Below are 19,061 nucleotides of genomic sequence, written 5' to 3' on the forward strand. Positions count from 1 at the left end.
CCACTCCTAAACTCTCTACAGGACCAATGTTCTATAAGAGGAAATTGTGGACATACAACTTTAGCATTCATCCCTGTAATTCCTCACCTGGTCATTTTTTTGTTTGGGATGAAACAGTAGCATCCAGGGGTTCAGATGAAATAGGCAGCTGCTTACTGAAGTACTCGTATTTTGAAGATCACGATATACGGGGGAATAAGTTGATTGCAATTTCAGACAACTACTCTGGGAGAAACAAAAACTGGAATATTGTGTATGTTTGGATGCTGCTTATTGCAAAAGGAAGATATTCCTCCGTTGAGCACCACTTCCCTCTTTCTGGGCACTCCATGTTGCCAAGTGATCGAGTCTTCAGTGTTGTGGAGAAGTACGTTCTTCGACATGTGCAGTATGTATACGTGCATGTTATGAAATCGGAAGATTTTGTGCTGCAGTGACATGGGATGTTTGTTTAGTCAGAAGAAAGGCACAAGGGGTTACTCCGAGATAGTGTACGTCTCATCCTCACTGCAGACGAGCCAGGGATCATGATGGTATCAAATACATTTAATGGGGAGGATTGGAAGAAAGTAAATTTAAACAAACGAGGTCGTCCTTCAACCTTACAAAGTACCAGTCTTCGAAAGAAGTATTTCGGGTCACTTCCAATTGACGCAAAGAAGAAACACGACCTCATTTCTGCACTGAAATGGATACCTGCTATTTACCACGACGTCTACAGGGCCATGAAAACTAAGAAGACATCTACAATTGAGGACGAGTATGTAGATGCCTCTGCAGACGAGATGTGACAATATTCAGCAGTCTTGTGCTAGTTGCAGGAAAACAATGGTATGCCACAAAATAAGTTGCCATTGCAAAGAAAATAGAATCATTTGTACATTACTAATTCAATGTTTATATTTTTTTCTATTGATTTGTATGCTTCAGTCTTTCAACAGCAAATACCAGTTGCATTACTAATAAAATGTCAATAACTTTTGAATGAAATATATTTTTAAACCTTTCCAATTGAATATCTCCATTCATGGCCAATGTGGGTTACCATTATATTTCCCCATACCCTTCAAATGTTTGTTGTGACTTGTTATGTGAACATCTGTCCGTTATGCTTGATAGAAATGAGTACGTTTATCGCGAAGCGGTGTATCGTGACATGTAGCGAATGGTAATTTTATCATAACACTGAGGCTATATTATCACTAACACATAAAACTAACATGCATCCGACAACACGTCTGAGCAATCCCTATTCAAATGAAGACCTAGATCCCCCAATGAAATGACGTAAAAGAAAATACACACACATGATACAACACCTGGGTTCGAACCGACCCTCGCTATTATAGACATCGCCAAGCTGATGGACAGAACCACCACTGACCTTATTTACAACCACACATGACATAAAGAAAACATAAATCATACATGATATGCAACAAATACGTGAAGGTACTTTGATCTTTCTTCTGACGCTGTAGGCCTCCTATGCCTACGTTGAGCATCGAACTGACAACCTCTTGCGATGAAGGCAGGGTCCTGTAATCCCTATCTATATTATACTCTAACAATTAACAATGATTCATTGGCAAACATTATCATTATCGGCCGGGTCGCTTGTTATTAGCTACACTGCTCTGGCGTGTTAGGTAAATCACATATTTTGCCGTTCAAAGAAGCCAACTTCTCTTTAACAGCAATGTCCCTCCTTCCTCAGCTTACGGGACACCCAAACAAAAAAAGAAACAAAACTTGGGTGAGGTCAGACGGGCGCGTCCGCCACCCCAAGGGTCAACACCCCACATAACACGCGTGACATTCACTTTTCAAAAGGAAACAGTAACACTTCACTCGGAAGTAGTGATGGGACATTCGATTCATTTTACTGAATCGATTCATTTGATTCCGTTCACGTTACTGAATCGATATAGTGATCCGATTCACGGCTCATTGGTCACCGCTCCTACTGCATCTGTGTAGTATGTGCTGGTAAGACAGCAGCAACAGCATTCAGTGCTCGCAGCTGCCATCTGGTCTTCATACTATGAACTCCTTTCTTAGAAAAAATGCTAGTTACTCTAATACATCGAAGGTTTCCGGCGACGCAGGGTGGGAAAGGTTAGGATTAAGAAGGTAGCAGCCATGGCCTGAATTAAGGTACAGTCCCAGCATTTCCTGGTGTGAAAATGGGGAAACTACGGAAAACCATCTTAACGGCTGCCGACGGTGGATTCGAACCCACCATCCCCCGAATGCAAGCGCATTGCCACGCGATATTAACCGCACGACAACTCGCTCAGTCATTTTTGAAAATATGTATTTTTCTATCAGCTGAGGATTTTTTAAATCGTCATATTTTGTATAGGCTACCCGAGATGTACAGTAGCCCGCTGGTTTTCTGATTCAACATACTGTTATTGCGTCTGTCCACATATGATTGAAGTCTTGTGCAACGATGTGACATATGAACTGAGAAAATACTGAGCCGTTCTTCCCAATATAAAACAGGTACTTTTGAGTGGTCATGAACATGACTCATAGTCATAGGGCAGGCTAGAGTCGAGTTTAATTGTCAAATGTCAACTAAGTTATAATACTAACATTCATTAAACTAATAAATAGTATAACCTAATAGCCTACCTACTTACTAGCTACTTCAGAATTATGTTTGACTACGTTTTTAACACTGCAAATAAATACATCTATTATTTAAACCTCCCTGTAAGAAGAGGACAGTGAATGCAAATGGTTATTATGTTCAAATGAGCTGAGCTCGAGTGTCCATTATAGCATACGATTATTTCAGTGTAGCAGGGCTCACTGTATGTCTCGCTGCAGTGAGCCGATAAGGAGCCGTGCGTATCTTGTGTCTCACTGAGCCGGCTCGTTCACGATTCTTTCCGTGTGCTATGGCTCACTGTATGTCTCGCTGCAGCGGAAGCTCGGCTCTCCGCGTGTCCAGTGAGCCGATAAGGAGCCGTGTGTATCATGTGTCTCACTGAGCCGCGCTCGTTCACGATTCTTTCGATGTGCCATGATTCACTGTCTCGCTGCAGCGGAAGCTCGGCTCCCCGTCAACGTCCAGTGAGTGCGCCACTCAGCACTGTCCGCTGGGAGTAAGCTGAATCGTGTGCCGTGAGCTCGCCGTTCCTGTGAATCGATTCACTCGGACACTTGAATGAATCGATACACTGCTTCGAATCATGCATTCAGTAGCCAACACTACTCGGAAGTACGTCTACAATAAACTGCGGTCTCAAGACTCGCGCATATCACCTTGAATTCAACACATATTTACCCAACAGTATCACGTCATTTTCATAACGCGACTCCGGTATTACAATGCTAATCTTTGCCCGATCACTATTATTATTATTATTATTATTATTATTATTATTATTATTAATATTATTATTATTCCTGCCGTCCTACATGGCTTACCCGCTACATTAATTATACATGGTCATCGTGCGGAATCTATTCAGCAATTACAACACAATTAAGTGCTCGCGCGGCAATTAACATCTGATTACTGACTGCTAATTAATCGATGGTCATCACATAGTTACTTTATCGTCACACGGCATTACATTCAATAATTAATTAATATTCACACGGATTGATATTTGACACACGCATTATGATCACTTCCTGGTAAATTTAATCACATAATCAAATTTAATCATATCACTTCCTATCTAAGTATTTCAAAGGGTGGGATTTCGGCTGTCAGTTCGGCCGCTGAGCCTCGTAGTTACGTGCCCTACGCACTGTAGTACTTACCGTTTTACTTGCCATGCACTTATCAAATTAATGATTACTCTAATTAATAATGCACCCGCCCCCTCCCTAAATGGCACCGGCATGGAATCTACAGGGTCGCACATGGGTCATGAAGTATGAAATAAATAGGCGCTGAACTAAAGTAAACTTAAAGGCGTACAGGGGAGGAGAAGCGGGGCATACATAACTAAAATGAGAACACATTCGAATTAAAATATTTAATTCACAAACCGGTTTATTCAACCTTAATGATGATGGGAAATGGCGCACTAAATAACACTAATGAATTACATTGAAGTTTATAAACGTTTGTTGTGGTTTTGTTAGGTGGGCATCTGTCCGTTATACTTGATAGAAACGAGTACGTTTATCGCGAAGCGATGTATCGTGACATATAGCGAATGGTAATTTTATCATAACACTGAGGCTATATTATCGCTAACACATAAAACTAACATGCATCCGACAACACGTCTGAGCAATCCCTATTCTAATGAAGACCTAGATTTCCCAATGAAATGACGTAAAAGCAAAAAATACACACATATGATACAACACCTGGGTTCGAACCGACCCTCGCTATTATAGACATCGCCAAGCTGATGGACAGAACCACCACTGACCTTATTTACAACCACACATGACATAAAGAAAACATAAATGATACATGATATGCAACAAAATACGTAAAAGGCACTTCGATCTTCCTTCTGATGCGGTAGGCCTCCAATGCCTACGTTGAGCATCGAACTGACAACCTCTTGCGATGAAGGCAGGGTCCTGTAATCCCTATCTATATTATACTCGAGCAATTAACAATGATTCATTGGCAAACATTATCATTATCGGCCGGGTCGCTTGTTTATTATTACACTGCTCTGCCGTGTTAGGTAAATCACATTATTTTGCCGTTCAAAAAGGCCTCTTTCTCTTACTTCAAAAAGCCCCTGCTTCCGCCACAGCTGGGCATAGAAAAAAAACACGACTGGTGGCAGGCCAGACGTAATGCTCCCCATTCCACACGCGGTCGACAACCCACCATTAACAGGCGTAACACTCCCTTTCATAAGGACGCAAGACCGCTCCAACTAAGAAGCAAGTCTACAATAAACCGCGGTCAAAAACACTCGCGCAAATCACCTCGAATTCAACACATATTTACCCAACAGTATCACGTCACTTTCACAACGCGACTCCGGTATTGCAATGGTAATCTTTGCCCGATTGATATTATTATTATTATTATTATTATTATTATTATTATTATTCCTGCCGTCCTACATGGCTTACTCCGCTACATTACTTATACATGGTCATCGTGCGGAATCTTTCAGCAATTACAACACAATTAAGTGCTCGCTCGGCAATTAACATCAGATTACTGACTGCTAATTAATCGATGGTCAGTACGTGGCTACTTTTTCGTCACACGGCAATACATTAATTAATTAATTAATACGCACACGGATTGATATTTGACACACGCATTATGATCACTTCCTGGTAAATTTAATCACATAATCAATTTAATCTTATCACTTCCTATCTAAGTATTTCAATGGGTGGAGTTTTTATGGCTGTCAGTTCGGCCGCTGAGCCTCGTAGTTACGTGCCTTACACGCAATAGTACTTACCGTTTTACTTGCCATACACTTATCAACTTAATGATTACTCTAATAACTACTCTCACTGTACTCCCCTAAACTAATTACTCCTGGTCTTCTGACGCAAATAAACAAACAAAATCTCCCAAGAAAGAAATAATTGACGAAATCTCTATCCCATGAAAAGCTAAAGTATTATATTCCCTAAATTATTTACAATCAATTACTCAGACCCGTCGCCGGTTTCCTAAACTAAGAATTAATAACTACGCGCCCATTCCGGCGCTCTATTTCAACAGGACTACATCTTTAATCTCTTATAGCGTCAGTTTACAATAAATATTCACATCCCTCTATGCATGCCAGATAATAAGACTTTGTACTCATTTCTATCATATGATGACACCTTCGTCAGATCAGGAGGTCCATCCTGAGCTTACTCCTCCTCCATGGGCACCACGGTGATTACTTTCATCTCCATTCCATCTTGAAGTTGAAGATCCATTGTTCGATGCTGGTGGAGCCGCTGGCAATTAATCCTGTACACACACAACGTCACTGTTTAACTCACACTCCGGTTAACAGCGTTCAATGTGAACGTCCGGTCACGATCTCGCAAGCGACTACGTAAGATTATTGTACTATAGTAATTCTAATAATATTACTTTACACATCACGGTTTTCTCGAAAGTTAACACTGGCGTCACAGAGATCAAAACTATACACTGTTTATGCGAATTGTATTATTTCATTTAAGATGGGAGTTAACTTCACTTGAACAAAGAACTAACGAGGGCTTAACCGAGCATAGCTTCTCCGTCGATGAGCCGCTAACCCCGAATGACGCTTGTCCCTTACTGCAGTAGTTTTTACAAGGGAGCGATACCCCTTCCACTAATTTGCGTAGCGCCTATTCCCGGCGTATTCGAGGTATGATAGTACGGTTAATCGGTGACCAGTATTTAGTTGATGCGATTGAGACATAACCACTCAATTATCCTTCGGTGAATCTCCTTAAATTAATTAAAATCTGTCCTGCTTCCCCCACCCTGCGTGGTGAATTCCCTTTCTCGAGGAGGTGTCGTGAGAATAAACAGATGGCCCAGTACTTTCCACGCAGAAACCACACAGTATTCTTTCTTCTTCTGAAAGTTATCACGGAAGAGGACATTAAACACTCTAAATAAATGTCCCAGCGACATTTATCCCTTTTAAATCGGGAGATGACCCCATAATTCGAGTTTCATTAATTTTCTAGATCGTAGGTAATTAAGTTGGCTAGTCCGAGTCCAAGATGGCTCCTATATTTCGTTTCGAAAAAGTTGGTTTCCCCTCATTCTGTGAGTCTTGAGGAGGGATGTCTTCTCTCGAGTGATGTCACAGGGAATCCCCATTCATAACCCCTCCCGGGTCTAAGTTGGCTTGGCTTCTTCTGCGGGCCCCCGCCACACAAAGGACAATACTGCGCAATAAGTTGCAGACAAAGAAATCTCGTAGAATAATTTTTAAAATACACAATTTATCCATCTCAATGGTATGAATATTAATTAGTTTCGGTATTACCTCTATTAATGATATGAATATTAATCAGTTTCAGCATTGTTTCCCTTAAATAGCATTGCGTGCGTAATTACGAAGATCAATATGAACCAAAGGTCCTTGGATCATGCCCCTGTCGGGTTCAATATATATACACACCAGTGAGAGATAGAATCTTATATGTCAATAGCCCGCCTGAATCAATTTCGTATCCCTTATACAATAACAAAAATGATACCGAGCGAGTTAGTCGTGCAGTTAGCGCCGCGCAGCTGTGAGCTTGCATCTGGGAGATAGTGGGTTCGAACCCCACTGTCGGTAGCCCTGAAGATGGTTTTCCGTAGTTCCCCAATTTTTACGCCAGGCACTGGTAATGAACACATATTACGTTCTGGAAACATGCAACCTTACCTAAATTTTCCACTTCGGCCTACGAATTGATGTTGGGAACGGATATTTAAATCTTCTGGTATAAAACAAGAAAATTGTTGCGTCACTGAACTGCGGGCATTTAACTCATTGGCAATTTAGTCACCTGTGAATGGACTTCGTTTTTCCACGGTGAATATGAAGCATAGCTAAATTGTTGAGATGTGCTTAACACAATCTTGATAGTACAAAAGATTTTAGGTGTTACAAGGTAGGAAAGGGATATTTTCATCTAAACTAATCCATTTCCAATACGTGGAAAAATTTCCTCCGTGGATGATTTTTTTTTTTCATCGTTCGCAATGCCCACCTAGTGGCGACTTCCTTGGGGGCACACACCCTCTTGCCCTATGTAGTAGATGTTTATGCTGGCAGTGGAACCTTGCAAGTCTCTTTCTTATCAGCATCACTGATTTTAATATAAAACTCCATGTATTATTGTACAAGTATCACTACATCTATATATATAAAATAAGACGACTGACTGACTGACTGACTGACAGACTGACTCATCATCGACGAGCCAAAACTACTGCACATAAAGAAATGAAATGTTGGGGATATATTCATATTAAGATGTAGGTGCTCTCTAAGAGAGGATTTTTGGATATTCCGTCGCTAAGGGAGTGATAAGGGGGGTGAAATTTTAAAATGAGCATCTATGTCTCAAAACTTTAAAAGTTTACCGATGTAAACAACTGGTATTTAGAATCTTCTTTAAAAATAAGGAAACATGTATTTTTTTGTTTTCCGAAAATCCCAATAGGAGGGGTGAAAAAGGATGAAAAACGGGTTGAATGCCTTTAATCAGGATACCGGTACTTATATCTCAGAGAAACTGAAGATATTAGAGACCTGAAATTGGTCCTTTTGATCTCTTTTAAATATAAAAAAACACGTATTTTTTGTTTTTGGAAAATCCAATTAATGGGATGGTAAAAAGGGGGGTGAATTTTTAAAATGAGAGTATCTATATCTGAAAACTTTGAAAGTTTACAGATGTAAAAATTGTTATTTAGAATCTTCATTAAAAATAAAGAAACACTTATTTTTTTGTTTTCGAAAAATCCCAATAGGAAGGGTAGAAAGGGTGAAAAAGGGGTTGAATGCCTTTAATGAGGATACTTATATCTCAGACACAGAAGATATTACAGACCTGAAAATTGGTATTCGGAATCTCCTTTGAAAATAAAGAAACACGTATTTTTTGTTTTTGAAAAATCTAATTAATAGGAGTTAAACAGGAGTGACAAATTAGGGTGAATTTTTTGAAAGACTATATCTGCCAGAAACGTAAAATGTTACAGACGTAAAAATTGGTATTTGGAATCTCATACATACATACATACATACATACATACATACATACATACATACATACATACATACATACATACATACATAATCATTTTAGACTTATGCCTTTCAGCGTTCAGTCTGCAAGCCTCTGAGAATTTACTAAACGTCGCCACAATCCTCGATTTGCAACTAGTGTTGTGGCCTCATTTAGTTCTATACCTCTTATCTTTAAATCGTTAGAAACCGAGTCTAACCATCGTCGTCTTGGTCTCCCTCTACTTCTCTTACCCTCCATAACAGAGTCCATTATTCTCCTAGGTAACCTATTCTCCTCCATTCGCCTCACATGACCCCACCACCGAAGCCGGTTTATGCGTACAGCTTCATCCATCGAGTTCATTCCTAAATTAGCCTTTATCTCCTCATTCCGGGTACCCTCCTGCCATTGTTCCCACCTGTTTGTACCAGCAATAATTCTTGCTACTTTCATGTCTGTTACTTCTAACTTATGAATAAGATATCCTGAGTCCACCCAGCTTTCGCTCCCGTAAAGCAAAGTTGGTCTGAAAACAGACCGATGTAAAGATAGTTTCGTCTTGGAGCTCACTTCCTTCTTACAGAATACTGCTGATCGCAGCTGCGAGCTCACTGCATTAGCTTTACTACACCTTGATTCAATCTCACTTACTATATTACCATCCTGGGAGAACACACAACCTAAATACTTGAAATTATCGACCTGTTCTAGCTTTGTATCACCCACCTGACATTCAATTCTGTTGAATTTCTTACCTACTGACATCAATTTAGTCTTCGAGAGGCTAATTTTCATACCATACTCATTGCACCTATTTTCTAGTTCCCAGATATTAGACTGTAGGCTTTCGGCACAATCTGCAATTAGGACCATATCGTCAGCATAGGCCAGACTGCTTACTACATTTACACCTAATTGAATCCCGCCCTGCCGTTTTATACCTTTCAGCAGTTGATCCATGTAAACTACGAACAGCAAAGGTGAAAGATTACAGCCTTGTCTAACCCCTGTAAGTACCCTGAACCAAGAACTCATTCTACCATCAATTCTCACTGAAGCCCAATTGTCAACATAAATGCCTTCGATTGCTTTTAATAATCTGCCTTTAATTCCATAGTCCCCCAGTATGGCGAACATCTTTTCCCTCGGTACCCTGTCATAAGCTTTCTCTAGATCTACAAAACAAACACAACTGCCTATTCCTCTCGTAGCATTTTTCAATTACCTGGCGCATACTGAAAATCTGATCCTGACAGCCTCTCTGTGGTCTGAAACCACACTGGTTTTCATCCAACTTCCTCTCAACGACTGATCGCACCCTCCCTTCCAAGATGCCAGTGAATACTTTGCCTGGTATACTAATCAATGAGATACCTCGATAGTTGTTGCAATCCTTCCTGTTCCCTTGCTTATAGATAGGTGCAATTACTGCTTTTGTCGAATCTGAAGGTACCTTACCAACACTCCATGCTAATTTTACTACTCTATGAAGCCATTTCATCCCTGCCTTCCCACTATACTTCACCATTTCAGGATGATTTACATTGAGAAGATGTTCAAAATATTCCCTCCACCTCTCCAGTGATTCCCTGGGATCTATTATGAGTTCACCTGAATTACTCAAAACACTGTTCATTTCCTTTTTCCCTCCCTTCCTAGGATTCTTTATTACTGTCCAGAAAGGTTTCCCTGCTGCTTGACCTAGCCTTTCCAGGTTATTACCAAAATCTTCCCATGACTTCTTTTTGGATTCAACAAGTATTTGTTTTGCTCTGTTTCTTTCATCTACGTACAAATCCCTGTCTGCCTCGGCCCTTGTTTGGAGCCATTTCTGATAAGACTTTTTACGTTTACAGGCTGTTCTCACTTCATCATTCCACCAAAATGTTCGCCTTTTCCCATCTTTACACACAGTTGTTCCTAGGCATTCTCTTGCTGTTTCTACTACAGCATCCCTGTATGCCACCCATTCACTTTCTATATCCTGAACCTGCTTACTGTCTACTGTTCGAAACTTCTCACTAATCATATCCATGTACTTCTGTCTAATTTCCTCGTCCTGGAGGTTTTCTACCCTTATTCGTTTGCAGACAGATTTCACTTTCTCTACCCTAGGCCTAGAGATACTTAGTTCACTACAGATCAGATAGTGGTCTGTATCATCAAAAAATCCGCGAAAAACTCGTACATTCCTAACAGATTTCCTGAATTCAAAGTCTGTTAAGATATAGTCTATTATGGATCTGGTACCCCTAGCCTCCCATGTGTAGCGGTGAATAGCCTTATGCTTCGTTGTCAAGAACGATCTTTTCTTTTGGAGTACATACAGTCAGATTACAGTAGATTCGCCTGGCATAAAAAAATAAACACATTTGAAATAACAATGGCAGAGGATGTAATTTACCGCCAAGTAGCGGTCTTGCATCTTGCTGTGGGTTCCAGACCATCAATAATAATAATAATAATAATAATAATAATAATAATAATAATAATAATAATAATAATAATAATAATGGTCGGACTCAGTGGCTCAGACGGTTGAGGCCTTCTGACCCGAACTTGGCAGGTTCGATCCTGCTCAGTCCGGTGTTATTTGAAGGTGCTCAAATACGGCAGCTTCGTGTCGGTAGATTTACTGGCACGTAAAAGAACTCCTGCGGGACTAAATTCCGGCACCTCGGCGACTCCGAAAACCGTAAATGTAGTTAGTGGGACGTAAAGCCAATAAAATTATTATTGTAAAAAAAACAATAATAATAATAATAATAATAACCTAAATTCAACTAATATCACCCACCATAATAATAATAATGATAATAATAATAATAATAATAATAATAATAATAATAATAATAATAATAATAATATAGCCTCCGTGGCTCAGACTGCAGCGCGTCGGCCTCTCACCGCTGGATACCGTGGTTCAAATCCCGGTGACTCCATGTGAGATTTGTGCTGGACAAAGCGGAGGCGGGACAAGTTTTTCTCCGGGTACTCCGGTTTTCCCTGTCATCTTTCATTCCAGCAACACTCTCCATTGTCATTTCATATCATTTAGCACTCATTAATAAATCACCTTGGGAGTGGCGACCCCATTGTAATAACAGCCTATATATGTTTCATTCATTCCATCCCTGACCCGGTCAATGACTGGAAAACAGGTTGTAGGTTTTTTTCAATAATAATAATAATAATAATAATAATAATAATAATAATAATAATAATAATAACCTGGACCATCGTCAAAATGCGCGTACCGCGCTGGAAACGGGTCCTGGCCGGGTAATGACTACGATTGCAGTCCGGCCGCGGATTCAGTACCGCCAAGGCACCCAAGACGACACCACGCCGGATCTCCTAAAGGATTTGATCCATATTAAAATGCTTATAGGAAAAGATGGCAACGGTTTAGGGAACCAACTGGCCGGGTGGAATACCTGGACCTAGCCCGGGAAGTACGAAATCGATTGCTGGAAAGAGATTGAAAAACTGGGAGGAACTTTGCCTTAATCTCTCAGAAAACGAGTCAGATCACGAATTTTTGCGGATCATATATAAAACGTTAAGCATTCAACTATAAATTTAATTATAATACCGTAGCGAAGCACGGGTATCTTGCCAGTTTAACTATAAATTTCATGATAAGTAATACTAATATTTCCACCAATAAGCGTTTGAATATTCCATGTTATTTCAAATAGTAAAATGAACTGCTCTGCTTATAGGTTCCAAGGAAACTACGAGATCCTTGAAGGAGGTCATCTGGTGGAAGGCTTTGTCAATCTCACAGGATTCTTCGTCGAGAACGTGATAATTGCCAACGAGGATAAAAATGAGCTGTACCGGCGACTTAGGGTCGAGCGCAAACATAAGTCTCTCCTTACTTGTTCAAGAGCGGTGAGTTGACGGAAACAGTGACTGAAAGAAGTTTTGTATACGGTCGCTATTACAGCAAAATCTCCCAGCCACAGTCTGGCTCCATGGCTAAATACTTAGCGTGCTGGCCTTTGGTCACAGGGGCCCCGGGTTCGATTCCCGACAGGGTCGGGAATTTTAACCGTCACTGGTTAATTTCCCTGACACGGGGGCTGGGTGTATATGTTGTCTTCATCATCGTTGCATCCTCATCACGACGCGCAGGTCGCCTACGGGAGTCAAATCAAAAGACCTGCACCTCGCGAACCGAAACCGTCCTAGGATCTCCCGGCACTAAAAGCCATACGCCATTTCTTTCAGTCCCAGCCACTGTCCATATGTAATCCATCAGAACAATTTTAGTTGTGTTCATTTTCTTATGCTCATGTGTAGAAGGAAAAAGAACCTTACCGTACCGCACGGCAGGAATGTGTATTTGCGTGACGCATTTACGCACTCCTACGGTGTAATATATTTAAGGTCCATTTTCTTTTACACATTCGCATAGGAAAATGAACCCAACGAAAACTGTACTGGACTGCATATCCATTTGTAACTGGAAGGCGTGACCAGTCTTACGGAGAATAATGGATAGGAAAAGCATTGGAAGATACGAGGTTTTGCTGTAACAGCGAAGATATTTTGGTTTAGCGTGCTTGTTTTTTGCCGTGTGTATGAATATTCAATATGTATTACGAGAGATATATACAAAATAAAACAACATGAAAATCAGCTATGTAAAGATCAATAGAAACGCAACAAAAACAAAGTTGGTAATATGGGATTTTGAATACAAAATTTTCCATTCATTGTGTGGTAGATGAACACCATGTATAACCACTTAGCGCCCTCAGGCATGTGTGAGCACAACGAGACATACTCAGTACCAAAGAATCCAGCTCGATCTGGTGTTGTGACACTGGTATTTTCACGACGTGAAGTGAAGTGAAGTCAGATTGCTCCCCGAGCGGCTTGGGAGTTTATTTCTAAAGGCCTGGGTGATCCCCTACGTGTGAAGAGAATCGAAGTCCACAGCTTCCAATATACCACTTTTAATTTCAGACAGATGTATGTATGTATATATATATACACAGTATTTACAAGCTTCTCTACAACCTCAAATGATACTTAATATCGAAGACTTTGCGTGGTCGACTCTCAGTGGTATAGACTCTAAGTCCAATCTTAGAGTTATTATTATTATTATTATTATTATTATTATTATTATTATTATTATTATTATTATTATTATTATTATTATTATTATTATTATTATTATTATTATTATTATTATTATTATTATTATTATTATTATTATCATCATCATCATCATCATCATCATCATCATCATCATCATCATCATCATCATCATCATCATCATCATCATCATCATCATCATCATCATCATCGAAGACCTGACTGACAGAGCTTCCGCTCGCCTACCGGTAGAAACCTTCCAAAAAGCCACTTCCTGGGTGCGCCTCCTGGTTTTATACACTCTCCACGATACGCCCATCTTTCTGGAACCGTATCGAAGTTCTTTTTCCTATGGAAACTGGCTACAGACAATCAGAACGAAAACTCCCCTTTTCGTTAAACATCAATCCACCTTTTCTAGAAGACATACTACGCATTTAGCAGGGTGCAGTTTCCTGCTTCATGACTCACCACAACTCGACCAAGCCATTTCTTCTAATTGCACTACTTGCTTCCTTTCTACACTCAGTATGCCTTCATATTTCAAGACCCTTATGTTTCTTTTTTTTCCCCCTTAAATCTCTTCTTAATATTATTCACATTACTTTGGCCTCACTGCCATCACATAGATATAAATATTTATTCATATTTTCCCCTTTAATATTAACACACGTCTCAGTGACGCCATTCTTCCTACGTTCACGATCACAGGTTCGATCCTCGGAAGTGTGATAGTTCTGAGCTCAAAACTGGGGCGGACACGACACTGGCTCACATTATCCTACTCTTGGATAGCAGCTGAATGATAGCACCGGGATTAGGACGGTGAGAATTTGCTCTCTACGGTTCACGTCATGCATATTCAAAACAGTTCATGTCCGTAGAATATGTACGCCATACCGTTACCTGTATGCCAAGTGTCTCAAGGAAATAAATGACCAGTGTGGATCGGTGTGAAGGATCATTATCATCCACTAGTCTAAAGCTTTCGCACACGCTGGTAGAAAATTCTGTAACTACGGGCTGGAGGATGTTTTCTCAGTATATCAGACCAGTCATGTTATGCTCGGTAGGAATTAGAAATATAGAAATATATTTATTTAAAGTTAATTAGAAGTAGGACCAGAGGTCCTTTTGGCTGTAACTATACTGTACCGTAACCAGGGGTAAATACCCTCTAGGACGATGCCTCCATTCCTGTATGAACATCCGACTAACTCAGGGTTGGGCAGAGAGTGGGTTGGTCGTCAATTGAGTCAGGCTAAAAGTCGAAGTTCTACACTTAAATATAAGTAAATGACAGGAAAATGGAGGTATAACTCGAATGAGAAACAATAATATGGGGTAGGATGAGTTTATTCATAAATATCTCCGAATCATACTACTCGAAAATCAAATAAATCAAATAATAAAATGTCATTACAAAAACATCAAAATTAAAGAAATAACTGGACATTAACAACGTTAATTATTCAAAGGAATAAAGTGAAATGAAGTATCAAGCACAACATTGAATACTTGCATACTTTCAGAAATAATCTTCTGTTTGTCCATTCTTCATGATATATGGTAACATATGTACGCATACACTGATACGTAGTTATTTCGAATGGAGTCACCCTTGAAATCATCACAACGATACGGGATACGAATTTAAATTAGAGTGAGAGCCGTCACAAAATTAAACGTTAAAAGGAAAAATTACAATATAAAGAAAAGTTACGATGAAAAGAAAAACTAAGACGCAATGGGACAAGATATGAAGTGGCATTCACCTACGTTATATTTACAATGAACAAAATGAGCAAAATAGCGTCTATTTACATCGGATAAAGAGAAAGTGTCTTACATACTACACCTATTCTACGTGAATCGCGGTTCACCACAAAGGATCTAGTGAGAACTAGACTGACCCATCAATATAACTCAGCACTCGGGCTGATCCCCATTAAACAACAAGACAACATATTCAAACAACATGAAACATCAAAACATCATCCTGTAAGGGAAAAACATATAATTCTCCATCAATATCATGTAGAAAGCAATGGGCAACATTGCCTTCTTCTTCTGAATGTGTGCGGTCAACAGCGCGGTCATCCGTCAAGTATTTCCTGATGGGGTGTGAGCTGAAAAGAAATGTTGAACTCAACACTGTACTATGGCTTGGATTCTGTCTCCCAGGATAACACGGAAATAACATCTCATTCACGCCGTCTAATACAAACACGGCCAATATATCAGCTTGCAACGAGACATCATCTTTCGTCGGCTACACGGAAACTCACGTATAATCGTATTCCTTCCTAGCATGCTTTGACAATTTAACACACATCAGACTCATTGGTCTGGAATCAATTCCGTCAATTCTGATGATAATATTCTCTCAGAAGACAATAGCATGTACATATCCACTGCACATTATTCTTTCACATATCAGGCATGCAATCGGCCTGCATAATCACTTTATAACTCCGCATGCATCATAACTTCTCATCTCTCTCACAAATCACATCAGCCTTTTACATTAAGAGACCCGGTTCGTTTCCTGTGCAAATCATTGGGCAAAAACAGATTCCAACCTAAATTCGAAGATCCTATTCTTTCAACGTCGTTATGCAGCTCCTTACGTACAGCTTCTGAAATACCATGCGTCATGCAATTAACTATTACTGTCTTTCTAAATGATCAAAATAAAACAACGTAGCAAGTATTTAACTTTGAACTTGGATGAACTTGTCAATCTAATCCTCCTAGCACTAATATACAAGGAAAAATCGGAATAATCTACACTAAATTATCATGCATAAATGAACAACAAATAATCCTACCAAATCCCTCATTATCCCAATTATCTAGTCATAAATAAAAATAAAAATATAGAGAACATGCATTTCTCTCTTATCCGCATATACAACAAGATCAAAGTGAAATAAATACATGCCGTCAGGCTTACTTTACGTTAAATAAAATCCCTATTCTAAACTGCACTAGTATTTTAACATAACCCATATAACATTCCATAATTAACACATGCGTCTTATCTTAACTTGGACGACTCTCTGGATACATGGCAACAGCTCACATCTCTGCCTTATTGGGTTTCTACTCCATGTCGATCACTGCTTCAACACGTAGAAATACACTTCCTTCTTTCATCGGCGAAGCCATTTTCTTGCTGAAAGTCATTTAACACTGCAACACAGAAGGCTTTGGATGGGTATCTCTTCACCGCTCAATTCTGCACGAGCCGAACAATCCTTGCTTGGCTACACAATCAGCCAACACACTGACATAAAATAAATACACTGCAAATTTTACACTTAAGGGTTTATGTACACAGTTATTGAGAGCGGCACGTGGTACGGATCGAGAGTTCCTCGCAAAACGCGACCGACACGAAAATATGAGACAACGGCACGTCTCTCCTGTACTTTCTACACTGCGGCTAATTTTCACCGTCTATATATTGGTAGTGAACTTTGCGATAATATGATCTGCAATTAACTCTGCATCAGTTACTTTATCCAGCTGCACGACTGAAACACTGTTTAAACACATATACTGTTACTGATATATACTCGTGGCAACTATTAAATATAATTTTCAGAGCACACCGAACAACTTCACATCACCTCGGCTACCGCGATCAGAATGATGCTCTCCAGAGTTTGGGGTGCTCAGGACGCTTAGGTAACGCCGTTTCAACTATGGGATTCCCGCTTGTCTAGACAAACCACCAATCAGAATGCTTGCCGTTGATAATGACACAATATTAATTATAACACATTAATAAAACACAGTTCAAATCATATCAAATCTCTTCCTATAATTTTTATATCGTATTCCTGATTATACACTGACTGACAGAGCAAATGCAACACCAAGAAGGAGTGGTCAGAACTTTATGCCAATTGCAGGGTAGACTGACGTCACTGAGGTATGCTCATGATGTGAAATGCGCCGCTGTGCTGCGCACGTAGCGAACGATAAATGGGACACGGCGTTGGCGAATGGCCCACTTCGTACCGTGATTTCTCAGCCGACAGTCATTGTAGAACGTGTTGTCGTGTGCCACAGGACACGTGTATAGCTAAGAATGCCAGCCCGCCGTCAACGGAGGCATTTCCAGCAGACAGACGACTTTACGAGGGGTATGGTGATCGGGCTGAGAAGGGCAGGTTGGTCGCTTCGTCAAATCGCAGCCGATACCCATAGGGATGTGTCCACGGTGCAGCGCCTGTGGCGAAGATGGTTGGCGCAGGGACATGTGGCACGTGCGAGGGGTCCAGGCGCAGCCCGAGTGACGTCAGCACGCGAGGATCGGCGCATCCGCCGCCAAGCGGTGGCAGCCCCGCACGCCACGTCAACCGCCATTCTTCAGCATGTGCAAGACACCCTGGCTGTTCCAATATCGACCAGAACAATTTCCCGTCGATTGGTTGAAGGAGGCCCGCACTCCCGGCGTCCGCTCAGAAGACTACCATTGACTCCACAGCATAGACGTGCACGCCTGGCATGGTGCCGGGCTAGAGCGACTTGGATGAGGGAATGGCGGAACGTCGTGTTCTCCGATGAGTCACGCTTCTGTTCTGTCAGTGATAGTCACCGCAGACGAGTGTGGCGTCGGCGTGGAGAAAGGTCAAATCCGGCAGTAACTGTGGAGCGCCCTACCGCTAGACAACGCGGCATCATGGTTTGGGGCGCTATTGCGTATGATTCCACGTCACCTCTAGTGCGTATTCAAGGCACGTTAAATGCCCACCGCTACGTGCAGCATGTGCTGCGACCGGTGGTACTCCCATACCTTCAGGGGCTGCCCAATGCTCTGTTTCAGCAGGATAATGCCCGCCCACACACTGCTCGCATCTCCCAACAGGCTCTACGAGGTGTACAGATGCTTCCGTGGCCAGCGTACTCTCCGGATCTCTCACCAATCGAACACGTGTGGGATCTCATTGGACGCCGTTTGCAAACTCTGCCCCAGCCTCGTACGGACGACCAACTGTGGCAAATGGTTGACAGAGAATGGAGAACCATCCCTCAGGACACCATCCGCACTCTTATTGACTCTGTACCTCGACGTGTTTCTGCGTGCATCGCCGCTCGCGGTGGTCCTACATCCTACTGAGTCGATGCCGTGCGCATTGTGTAACCTGCATATCGGTTTGAAATAAACATCAATTATTCATCCGTGCCGTCTCTGTTTTTTCCCCAACTTTCATCCCTTTCGAACCACTCCTCCTTGGTGTTGCATT

The 19,061-nt window shown here is 40.9% G+C and overlaps 1 protein-coding gene across 1 annotated transcript in view; it reads left to right on the forward strand.

Annotated features, from left to right (window-relative positions):
* The window catches only part of LOC136879253 (calpain-9), a 134,075-nt gene that overhangs the window by 63,931 nt on the left and 51,083 nt on the right, over positions 1–19,061 (forward strand). Inside the window, exon 4 of the mRNA XM_067153066.2 lies at positions 12,417–12,588. Coding sequence (XP_067009167.2) covers positions 12,417–12,588 — 172 coding nt within the window. The remainder of the gene's footprint in view (positions 1–12,416; positions 12,589–19,061) is intronic.

Source organism: Anabrus simplex, chromosome 8, assembly GCF_040414725.1.
Source record: "Anabrus simplex isolate iqAnaSimp1 chromosome 8, ASM4041472v1, whole genome shotgun sequence".
Classification (NCBI taxonomy): Eukaryota; Metazoa; Arthropoda; class Insecta; order Orthoptera; family Tettigoniidae; genus Anabrus; species Anabrus simplex.